The 12055-nt window shown below is 42.2% G+C and overlaps 1 protein-coding gene across 1 annotated transcript in view; it reads right to left on the minus strand.

Moving 5' to 3' along the window:
- Window positions 1-12055, minus strand: part of NDST4 (N-deacetylase/N-sulfotransferase (heparan glucosaminyl) 4) — an 86241-nt gene that overhangs the window by 33155 nt on the left and 41031 nt on the right. Inside the window, exons 4-5 of the mRNA XM_009334908.1 lie at window positions 7670-7855; window positions 5836-5964 (exon numbers count right to left, since the gene is read on the minus strand). Coding sequence (XP_009333183.1) covers window positions 5836-5964; window positions 7670-7855 — 315 coding nt within the window. The remainder of the gene's footprint in view (window positions 1-5835; window positions 5965-7669; window positions 7856-12055) is intronic.

A 12055-nucleotide genomic window follows, 5' to 3' on the forward strand; every position in this document is an offset into this window, starting at 1 on the left:
GCAGCACCTCTTTGCACTTTTTTAGCTAGTAGTGTTAGTCACTTTTTAATAAGCAATAGGTTCACCTACGTGTCTCTTCAACAAGGCAAACTGAAAGTGAAAGAAGTTTTTTGGTTTTAGTGTTCCAACGGCTTTGGTCATTTTCTTGCGGCAGTAGGAGATGCCTTACAGCAGTGTTAGTCTACTTCTTAATAAGCAATAGATTCACCTACGTGTCTCCAGCAAGGCAAACTGAAAGTGAAAGAAGCTTTTTGGTTTTAGTGTTCCAACGGCTTCGGTCATTTTCTTGCGGCAGTAGGAGATGCCTTACAGCAGCGATGCTTTGTGTGTAGGCGGGGGTATGAGATGTGGGGTGTGCTGCTCCTCCGTATCCACTCATGGAGTAAGCTCATGCCTACATTGCTCCCACCACATAGCGTTTCTGCACATATGGCTCAAATATTACAATTATTTTGTATGTCTGTTTTTTAAGTGTCTGAAGTGTGAGAACAATGTTGTTGCCTTAGAGGGATGTTTTTATGCGTGACACTGGTAATACGTGTTGCACACTCAATGACAGAGCAAAAGAGTGGGAAGATGTGAGGATTGAAAGCCTGCTGGGAATGGTGTTGGAGGTCTGCAGAGAGCCAAAGCCAATGCATCCTTCTCCGGACTGGCTTTTGGGAACAGTCCCTAAAGTAAACCATCCTCAAAACCTAGGTCCAGGGTTTTGATTTGGAGAAAACTAGGTAGCTGCCTCCAAAAGAGGAGCCAGGAGCAAGCAGACACTTGTGCAATGTGTGGGAGACCAGCCCTTACCAGAGATGCTTTGGGAAGATGTCATTGAACTGCACACTCACTTTATTTTCGGTTTATAAAGTATATTAGCAATTATTTATGGGTTGGTTTGTTTTTATGGGGAAAGCATCTAGTTTTTCAAGCATCTAAAGCCAAAATGTTGTTATATATCACATCTAACTTGGAATTGTTGCCCAACTACTGTTAGGCTCATCTGCAGAAACATACCAATGTAAAAACTGGCAAAGGGAACAAAAAACCCCCACAGAAATGACAGACAGGCAATGATCACAAACAAACTTGATCAGAAACCCTCTTCTAACTTCTAGCCTATTTGATGATCAAGAAGGCACCTCATAAAATGATAACAAAACGATCGTTTGCTGTAGTTGTAGAAAGTGCTCTGTGAAACCAGATATTCCTTTTTTTGTTCATTTTTTGTTGTTGCCCCTGTGCTTTTCAAACCAGACGGGTGTAGTGAATGACACTGTGCACCACAGGGCAGATAACTAGCTGCATAAGGAGATTTCTAACCCAATCTTGGACTCTGGAATATGATCTTTTATGGTAATAACACACACAATTTGTATGTAACTTCAGTTCTCACGGTAGCCTGGCAGCGCTGTGAGAGTGCACATGCATACATTCTCTTTCCGCAAGCAGAAATAGTTTTATACTATCTTCACCCTCCAGAAGAGCGCACCGTCCATGCGGAGGGGTTCCCTTTTCCCCTTGCTGTATGCGCATAACTCACACTAATGCCGGTGGCAATTGCACACCTGCTTGAGGCCAGAGCCCGGTGAGCAGGAGACTTGTGCAACCACGTGGCAGTAGAATTAATAGGAGCTACTCTATTTCTGCGAATCTCCTCCACACCAGGAAAGAGTCTGGCCGGTGTTTTTAAACAGTAAACAAAAAATATTTTTAAACAATGTCAATAATGCAAAAATACACAATGGTACAGGCAATCCCTTTCCTGCAAAACCTGAAGTAGGATAACTGCAACGATGTGTAAAGCAGCCTACGTGCTAGGGGGACGGCGCGTTCTGGTTAGGATTTTATTTTATGGATATGGTTTCTATCCAGGGACTATATTAGGCATCTCATTCAACATGACTCAACAACTACAACAAAACTTTAAATTATGGTTTTGAACCCCTGAACTCTGCTCTTGGTAAAGCCCTGAACTGCACAGGTTGATATCCAAATACCAAGGAAGCTTATTCATGAGTGGAGGTGTGTGAAAAGCTTCTAGGATACAAGATAGGAAGTCTCTTGTTGCTATTCCACTATGCACTGCTGCCAGATTGGAGAACATATCACGTTCAAAGCATATTTTTTTAATTCAACTGAATCTGCAATTGGCCAGTGGAATAGGCACTCTACTGATCCTTTTAGAAGATACCATAGATTTTAGATAATAATCTGTAAACTTTTTCAAATTAACCACCAAAACACTACACCACCTCTTACATGGAATAAAAGAAAGGTCTTCCTGTCTGTTCATTTGTGTGCTGTCCAAATGTGGTATTTAAAAAAAGAAAAAGGGTGTATGAATATAGATGATTTTGTTTCCTACTCACACCAGTTTCCTTCTGAGATAAGGCTAGATTTTGCTTTTACTGTTGTCAGTCAGCGCATATTTCATAGGGTAGTGTACCAACCTGACTTGAATGATGGTGGGGTTTTATGGTATATCTTACTTCAGCTCACACATGATTAAATTATATTTCTTCCTATCTGAATAAGCACTTATATTGGAACAGATTCACATTTAACTCAGAGTTAGGGAAGTGCATGTCAGTATTTCACTTGTGTCGCTTAGCTCAGTAAAATACCAGTTTTGATGAGGTAATGATAGAAAATAATAGAAGTGGGAGGGGGGAATCAAACATTAACAGTATTCAAAAGCTGTTCTTTTCAAATACCACCCAATAATATATATTGCACTCAAGTTATTGGAACATAGCTTGGCCAAAACAATGAATTCATGTACTGAAGAAAATTGAAGAAAATCTTCCGCCCCTCCTTTTCTTTGGAAGACTTTCTAATTCTGTCATGAAACATCACAGATGCATGATTAAATCTGGAATGCTTTGCCTACCATTACATATTGCCTTCCTAGGAAAGGTCCCATCTCTGCTGCATCAATCCTGAAACCTAAAAGGCAGATGGTAGAACTGCTTCTCTCAAATATTCTTTGTGTCACATTCAGCGGGGCACCAAAAGCACCCGTCTGTACTGCAGGATCTGTCTAGGGAGGGATATGGCCCTTTCCTGGGGGAAGCAACTGGACCCGGCTGGGGGAAACCCCCTGCAGGGCCAGCGCAAGCAGCTGGGGTTGTTAGAGCTCCCAGAAGGAGAATGCTCTGTCACCTCAGAGGTTGGTCGTGCTTGGGAGCTGCCTGGAGACCCCGGGGTAATGAATTACGGAGAGTGTAATAAATGGTGGCATAGGCCTATCTGATTTCATTCAGAGTTCAATAGTAGCCTTTAAATTAATTTTTAGACTCATTGAAGAGCTACCCTTCCCCATAGCCTCAGCCTGTCTTTGGAAAGAACATTTGGGTGCAACCGTTTAAAAGATCCAAAGGCTGAAATTTCTAATAAGCAACTGTGAGCTTGTGCCTTCTTGCTTATTTGCTGTCAGTAAGAAAGAAAACCCTGAAATTAGGGAAAAGGCGAGTTGTAGGGGAGGAAGTCAGGGTGGTCTGAGCATGCTCACAGTCTTGGACATGGTGATTGACTGAGGAATTGGGGCTATTCTAAGCTTCTCTCGTGGAGTGAGAACATACTCTGCTACACACTGGTGCACTGCCTAAATCTGAGGAAATCTTCAGATAAGTGAAAGATGCACGGGTATTCATCAAAGTATGAGAAAGCTACAGATAAATTCCAGCAGCATCCCAAGACAGTGATGAGCCAAGTTACACTTAAGGAAACTATGGCAAGAAAAGCCAGCCGGAGAGAACTGCAGGTAATGGAGAGACAGGATGAAGAACAGGACCTGGACAAGCTCGAGAAGTGGGCCCGTGTGAACCTCATGAGATTCAACAAGGCCAAGTGCAAGGTCCTGCACCTGGATCGGGGCAACCCCTGGTATCAATACAGGCTGGGGGATGAAGGGATGGGTACGCTCACAGCCCAGAAGGCCAACCGTATCCTGGGCTGCATCAAAAGCAGCGTGGCCAGCAGGTTGAGGGAGGGGATTCTGCCCCTCTGCTCTGGTGAGACCCCACCTGGAGTCCTGCGTCCAGCTCTGGAGCCCTCTGCACAGGACAGACACGGACCTGTTGGAGTGGGTCCAGAAGAAGGCCACGAAAACGATCAGGGGGATGGAACACCTCTCCTATGAAGAAAGGCTGAGAGAGTTGGGGTTGTTCAGCCTGGAGAGGAGGCAGCTTTGGGAACACCTTTTTGGCCTTTTCAATACTTAAAGGGGGCTTACAAGAAAGATGGGGACCAACTTTTTAGCAGGGCCTGTTGCAACAGGACAAGGGGGAATGGCTTTCAACTAAAAGAGGGTAGATTTAGACTAGATATAAGGAATAAATTTTTTATGCTGAGGGTGGTGAAGCGCTGGCCCAGGTTGCCCAGAGAGGTGGTGGGTGCCCCATCCCTGGAAACATTCCAGGTCAGGTTGGACGGGGCTCTGAGCAACCTGATCTAGTAGAAGATGCCCCTGCTCGTTGCAGGGGGGGTTGGACTAGACCTTTAAAGGCCCCTTCCAACCCAAACTATTCCATGATATTTTTTATTCTCAAATTAGGTGTCACATGCATCCTACTGAAAAATCCCTAATAGAAATGTCTCATTTCTTTAAGCCTGCTGAATCTTTGACTCAGATGCCAACTTAGCTCCCCAGCCAAAATTTTTGCCTAATTATATAATACTGAAATCTATCTATAGGTCTCTAAATAAAAGTGACCTGGATTTGAGAGTTAGCTCCACCTAAAGTTTCTGTAACTCTGCAGAGAAGTCAATGAGTACTGCAATTTAAAACCGCTGAAAATTAGGCCACCTGGCAAGACAGAAGGCATTTATCTTGTGAGTAGTATAGCCTGTTTGGGTGGAACAGGAAGAAGGGAGGACAATGGCAAAAAAAAATATTGATATATGATATTTTTTTTGTTCTTGTCCTTCCTCCTTCCACCTCTAGGCTGCTGTCTTAAATGGCGCCCGACTGTTGTTCACGGGCAAGAGAACTGTAACTTCAAAATATAGCATTTGCAGTCAGGTAGCTTTCCTCCCCGATCCTTGGTAAGCCCAGTCACACTTATGCATCCACCTATATCGTGTTGTCATATGTGTGTGTGCATGTGTATATTAGCACAGCGCGGTTCAGACCGCTTTATTAGTTGAGAGACAAAATTGCGTGATAGCTCTGCAAATCAGCCTTAAAGTCTGTGGCACTTTTGATTAAACCATATATATGTGTGTGTTTATACATATGTAGGTTGTTTATACGTGCACACATACATACATCTATATCGTTTATTGTTCACATAATGTTGACAGAAAAAGAAATGCAGCACTGAGCAAAGCAAAAATGCTCATTAGAAGGCTATGTACTGCTTGAAGTATTTTTTAGCTGCACAAAACCTATTTTTAAGAGCCAGTGGTGGGGGAATGATATCAGGCCTGAGCCCTGGGGTTTCTATCAAGCTGTACCAGGAGTGCTTGAAGAGCCAAGGTTATGGAGAAAAGGAAAAGTGGAATAAGATCACACAGTTTTCTCTACCCTCACTGATTTCTTTCAGTCTCAGTCAGACAAGGTCAGCACACTCTTCTCGCGGGGACCCGGGTTCAGGTTGGGAAACAGTACGGAGCTAAAATTAATGCACCTTCCAGTAACTCGTTGCATACAGTTGTAGTTAGAAATTAGCAGAAGACATTTTGCTCCTTTCCTCTTAAATTGCTTGTTACCTCTGAGCAACAAGTGGACTTGATTTTTTTTATTTTCCAAACAAGATCAAAGAAAACTGATCCCCTTCCCTTCCTCCCTCCCTCCTCCCCGTTAGGCATCACGTCCAAAAAATAACAAAAGAAGGTACCTACGGGATTCAGGAGAATGGTGAGGAAGAGTTCACCTCCTCGGATACTTTTGTCCAGCTCATGAGGACCCCCAGGATATTCCTTGTAAAAAATAGTATGAGTGAAAAGGCCACAGGTCTGTCGAGGGAGCACCTGAGAACAAAATAACAGCGCCGTTGTGACATTAACTCCTTTCTGCGAACTCACCCTGGCGCAGCCACCCGAATCCCTCCAGCAACTCAAAGAAACAAAACTGCAACCCTTTCTGCCCCTGTGCTCTGGCATGTTTATTTATGGGCTCCTTTGTGCCTTCTGAACTCCCGTGGTAAGCAAGAGCGGTCCTGCAGATGCGGAGATTTCCAGATGCCAGCTCTGAAAAGCTGCGACACACATGCGCTGAGCTTTCATGCAGACCATTTTATTCAGCTCATACACTCATAATAAGTGTTTGTTTCCTGGCATTTGGAAGAGAAAGAAAACAAAACGCCAAACCTCTCTTCCCTTAGCAAGGTTAGTTTATTAGCAGATAAATAGTGCTTCCTGGCCGTCTTCGCTATCTCAGGCAATTAATCTCACTGTTCTTGAGACATTGAACTGAATTTGTATTCAAGGCTGCGGACCACAAAAGACCCTGTTGCTTCATACTTTTCTCAGTCCTGCAAACCGTAGTGAGCCCCTCATTCCTGTTTGTGAAATGCGTACAGGACTGGTGGGACGCTCGCGTGAGACCTGCCCGAGGTGAGCTCCCTGTCCCGTCGTAAATCAAGAGGCTGCATGTCAGAAGCAAGCCAGCAGGCATGGGAAAACAAACTCACCTTGGAGAACTAGGTGGTTTAGTTACTTTATTAGCTAGGTGCTATCAAAGGGCTCTGGTAAAGAAAAGACAACAACTGTCAGGGCTTATGGGTATTGCCTAATCCATGCAGAGACATCATTCACCTGGGGAAGGCCTTTTATTTCCCTCCAGTCAGTGCTTTCGCTTTTCTACTCAGTTAAAACAACAAATGAAACCTACATTCAGCAAAGCATTTTAATACATGTGTAAATGCGCTGCTGAATTTGAGTCTGTTCCAATAGTAATCGGACCCTGTGCAGTAACTTCTTGGTTTTGATTAAGACATTCCTTTGGTCTTGTTTAGGGGATCACAATTTTGTCTTTCTATGCATAGGCAATATTCAAGTCAGCTGGGGCTTTAAAGCCCCCCGGGACCTGCCCTTGAAATATTCCAAACTTCACCTATGCATATTCAATTTTTGTGTTTTACCGGCTTGCAGCTGGCTGGTAAGACAGGCCAAATAATTTTATACATTCTCCTGCTCTTCATGCAGTTGAAGTGTGTATGTGAGGAACCTTCTCTCTCCTCGCACAAATGCATGGGCTGGAAGAGTTGGGCACGTGTCCGGTCCCTGGCTCTGGGAGTTTCAGGAGCAAAGCTCAGAATGAAACCTCGGCCTCGGAGAAGTGTCATACTTGCTGGAGGAGATTACTTACACCTGCTCACCTTCCCAGGTGGTGGATTTCTAAATCCTTTCATGCATAAAGATGAACCAGAGCTTGAAACATAGGTCTTAGGCAGCTTAATGAATTGCAAAGTATGCATTTATAACTCGGTTGATAGTTGATGGGACTACAAGCACGTTTAGTTTCTGAGGATTACATCTGCAGTTGCCTGAGTTTGTGTGACTTTTTTTTTTTAAAAACTGGCTGCATAACAAATGCACTATTTTGACATCCTTACAAATCCTCGATCACAGAGAATTTTAATGACTGCTGTAAAACTTGAAACGTTTGGTAAAAATAGCATACTTTTGAGTCACTTAAAGTACTATTGCTATGAAGCATGGAAATGCAGTGTACCATGATGCCATTGTGGATGAAGCCCCGTCTGTACCGTGCAGGCTTCAGGTGTGGGTATTCTTCTGTGCTGGTCACTCGGATGTGCCAGACCTTCTTCCAGGCCTCGTACAGCTGGATGTGAACTGGGTAGACCCCGGAGTGGTGCGGAGCTACTGCGTACCCCATGCCAGTCGGTATGCTGTGCTCCTGCGACACAGCAGAGGGAGGAATACGTTTAGGAACAGAAAAAGAACATGTAATTATTCAAAGCTTATTTTTCCTGCAGACAGCGCCATCGGAGAAGCTGTCGGCCTTGGACAGACTTGTATCTATTTGTATGTAGCACAACCTAAAAATGGGGGGGAGATGAGGGGAACTGGAATTACAGTTTGATAACTGCAGAGTGATAAATAATCCTCTTGGATTACATTGCATTACTGCTGTATGGAATAGATTTGCCTGCCTGTTCATTACATATTGTGTGTATTTTAATATGCATCCTACCTGTTTGGTTCTTTGTCAAGGTAATCCGGTAAGCTGATGCTGCTTATTTACTTAAGCTATCAAACAGCATTAGAGCAGTAAACAGATGGAAAAAAATGTTGCAGTGACATATGTGGGATTTTTTGCTTCCTATTTCTAGAATTAAGAGCAAGATTCCTTCCTGTTTTAAAAAATAAATAAATAAATATCCTCCATAGCTTCTGAATCTGCTTGTTTTTTCCATGGTATTAAGATAGTAGCAAAAAAAGCTGGACTTTGACAGACATCTTTTCCATTTCATAAACATTTATTTGGCTCCATTTCTATGAGGAAATACGTGCATTTTCATGAGTATAATCTACAGGTTGTCTTGAAAATATCTTCCGACGGCATAGTGAGGTAGTTAATGTGCAGGCAGAAGGAATTAAGGAAGAAGCTTAACTGGGCATGTTCCCTGCGCTCCTGACGCTCTCCCGCCTTTCTTCTGCTCCTCATCCCTCCCGCTCCCGACTTAGCGTGGGCTGTCTGAAAACCTCATCTGATGACGATTTCCGATAACTGCATCTATAGACCGGGGTATATTTAAAAGAGAGCACATTATTGGAAGTGTAAGCTATACGTGTGAAAATGAGGTAATCAGTTTTATTGGTCTGAGTGACTATTCAGAAACGCATCCAGCATTTATCATCAGCTACTGGCAGAAAGAAAGGCTGCGCTCTGCCTCTTCTGCCGAGGCTCATTTCCAGCAGGTCCAGTAAAAACCCTTTTCAGCTCTCCCATGGCATCTCCAGGCTCTCTGTGGCTCTCGCTGGACCCCTTCCCATGCTCCGGGTGTTTACTGAATTCATTTTACGCCCGGTACTACAGGATACATCAGCTCTTTTCTGTTCATATAAAATTGATGTTCAGAGGGAAATGGCTAAAATGTGAGACGATGATTTTTATTTTTTTTTGTCCTTCCTCTTGCCTACATTATCCAAGAACTGTTGATTAGTTTAATTCCAGGAACAGCATCTTCAAGTACTTTGCAAAGAAAGGCTTTTGGTTCATTGACAAAAATTAAGTTAAATCTGTTGGGAACGTTTGTTCATACATCACATAATGCAACCAGTTAAAATTATCCATTCCTTATTAGTAAAGATCTTAGGTTGCTGACTGATCTTGAAAAAAAAGAAACCCAAACTCACTGTTTTGTAATTTACTGAGAGCAAAATGTAATTTCTGCTTATTAATGTTGTTACCCACCTGAAAGGCATGAGTCATTTTTAAGGGTGAAATGAGGAACAGCTCTATAATGAGAAGTGTTAAATTACTCTTTTCTCTGTTTTTTTTGCCATGAACATGTATAAAGGAACAAGCTATATCTAAATGTTTCTGAAAAATCTGGCCCTTTATTACTCTGCCTGAGTAGCTATCATGCTCACACTGCCAAATATACTGTGTTAACTTAAATATACTGTATTAACTTGAATCGACAAACCCTCACCAAACCTGTGTTAGGGAGTATACAGACACATAAATGTAAGGCATGTGTGTCCTGAGCTAGGTAATGAACACTGCTCTGAATGATATGTCCCAAAGTAGATATCTGGATGAATACATGCAAAATCCTGTTTATCTACTTACTATTTGCTGCTGGTATTGCCATAGCAACAGAATGGTGAAATGGTAATCTGTCACTCACAAATAAAATACGGCAGCTTTTCATAAGATCTCTGTATAAAAAGCTAATTAGCCTCGGAATAAAACCTGCACGCTACATAGTTCATCACACACATACATGTCAGTCACCCAGATACCCAATATGACTTCAAGAAGAAACAACTAACAAATAATCAGATTTTCTTTGGTCAGTTCCACGTTCAGTTTACTTGGGTAAATTAAATATTGTGTCCTCTTTTAGTGATTTCTGTTGCTCTGTTTCCTTTTTTCCTCTCATTGTGTTATTAAATTTAGTTTGGGATTTGGAACTAATGTGTTAAAGGAGGAGTATACATTTGAATCTAAGCTATTGGGCAAAATGGGAGATGCCTGTAGCGAGTATATTTTCTTATATTTTCCAAGGAGCAATTTCCTACAAGATTTTATTGGGTTATTTTTACATTCAAGACTTCCATTGATTTTTTCATTTCAAAATTTGTTCAAAAATTGCATGCGTGTGTTTGCCTAGTTTAGAAAACTTCTGGCCCTTTTTGGCACCGAGGACAGCAGCATTACGTTCCTTTGCACGCTTAAGCTGGGACCCCAGAGCCATTAATTTTGGACAGGTTGAATTTGTATTCCTATTTTACTTGTGCGTTAAGAGATTTTCAATTCTAATTTAAATGGCAGTGTAAGCTGAAGCTGCAGCAGTGGATGAGTTCAATATTAAAGGAGAATCACTGTTACAGCCTGCGAGGTAGGGGGAAGACGATTAAAACAGTTGTTGCACTTTTGCAACAAAATTCCCCGAGTTGTCGCTACTTCCCATGCACTGGTTTGCATCATGGAGCAGTCTGGAAGCACGCGACCTGCCTTGTTGAAAGGGCTAGACCAGAGGGTGCTCTCCGGGAGCACACTTCATGTCCTCCAGGCATCAGTGAGCACGTGGTACACGGATCAGACTACTACCAGCTCAAAATAACTCTCCCTCTGACGCCTGCGTGTGGCCAGCACAACTGGCCAGCGGCAACCTCTTCACGTGGCGGAGCCCAGGGAGCCGCTGTCTCACGCTCGTGCTGACGCACCCAAGCTGGAGCAATGGGAATTGGAAACTCATAGTCCTGCCAACGCAGCCTGGCTCGTCTGCGCACTCGCCAAAGCTACCTTGCCTGGAGCCCGTGCGTAGGACAGGTGCTTTTACGGGTGATCCAAAAGGCTGAAGCAATCTGCCAAGGCTGCTTATCTCTCTCAATTATCAGCTTTGTTCAAGCAAGTGAAGATTTGCTTGAAACTCCTAACCTCTTTTGACCTTCCTATTTGTACAGAAACGAGCAGTGTGCGCCATGAGTCAGCATGTGCTGCGTGTACTTATTCTGCATTTGCAAAAAAACCCTCTGCTAAAGAAAGGGCAGGTAATGCAGAATGAGCACTGCTCTCCAGAGGGAGGTATATTCTCAACAAGTAAGTTTGCATTCCTACAGCAGATTTTCTGTGAGCAGATGTTGGAAATTCGAATAAAAAACAGCATCTGGAAGATTGACTATTTATATTAGCAGTATGGTGTCCGACAGAAAAACTCCAGTATTTGATTGCACCAAATATTACATGTCCTTGTTAAAATGCAGTTAGAAATAAAATGAAACTAAAACTAAAACTTGTAACACAACTGGCATTCTGGTTCTTAAAGATCACTGGTGATTTGTTTTACAGAAACATCTAGTATTGGCCATTGTCAGAGAAAGAATAAAAAAGCAACCTTTTAATTTATTAAATCTTATGTCTACTGCAGATCTTTTCACAGTCAGTTGAACTGCAGCATTCCCTTTGGTGTAAAGACTTTTATTAGATGAAAAAGTTAACAATACAACCTCAGATAAGTTTGCTAAACTTTTTGACTTTGTCCAACTGTTGGTGTTAGAGTAAATTTAGTACTTTTTAAGATGTTACCTTCCAAAGTTAAAAGATTTACAAAGCCTTTGCATATTTTTAGTACTGAAATATATTTCAAATATTGCTGCACAGGGGTGAGATTTCCTAGAAGAGATTATATGTTGCTATGTTTAAAATACTTCTCAAAGTTTCTCTTATTTGGTAAATAAATTTGCTACTTTCTTGCTTGTCAGCACTCACAAAAATGTTGTGTTGTATTTTATCCTTTATGGACACATGATTTTTGTCCTCAAGGTTTACGTTTCTGGTTAATTTTTATTGAATAAATATTTCAGCTTTCAATTACTTTTAGTTCAATCCTAACTTTAAAAATCTGCTTAAAAGCTCTCTAGC

The sequence above is a fragment of the Pygoscelis adeliae genome, unplaced genomic scaffold (genome assembly GCF_000699105.1).
Source record: "Pygoscelis adeliae isolate BGI_AS28 unplaced genomic scaffold, ASM69910v1 Scaffold31, whole genome shotgun sequence".
In the NCBI taxonomy this organism is placed as follows: Eukaryota; Metazoa; Chordata; class Aves; order Sphenisciformes; family Spheniscidae; genus Pygoscelis; species Pygoscelis adeliae.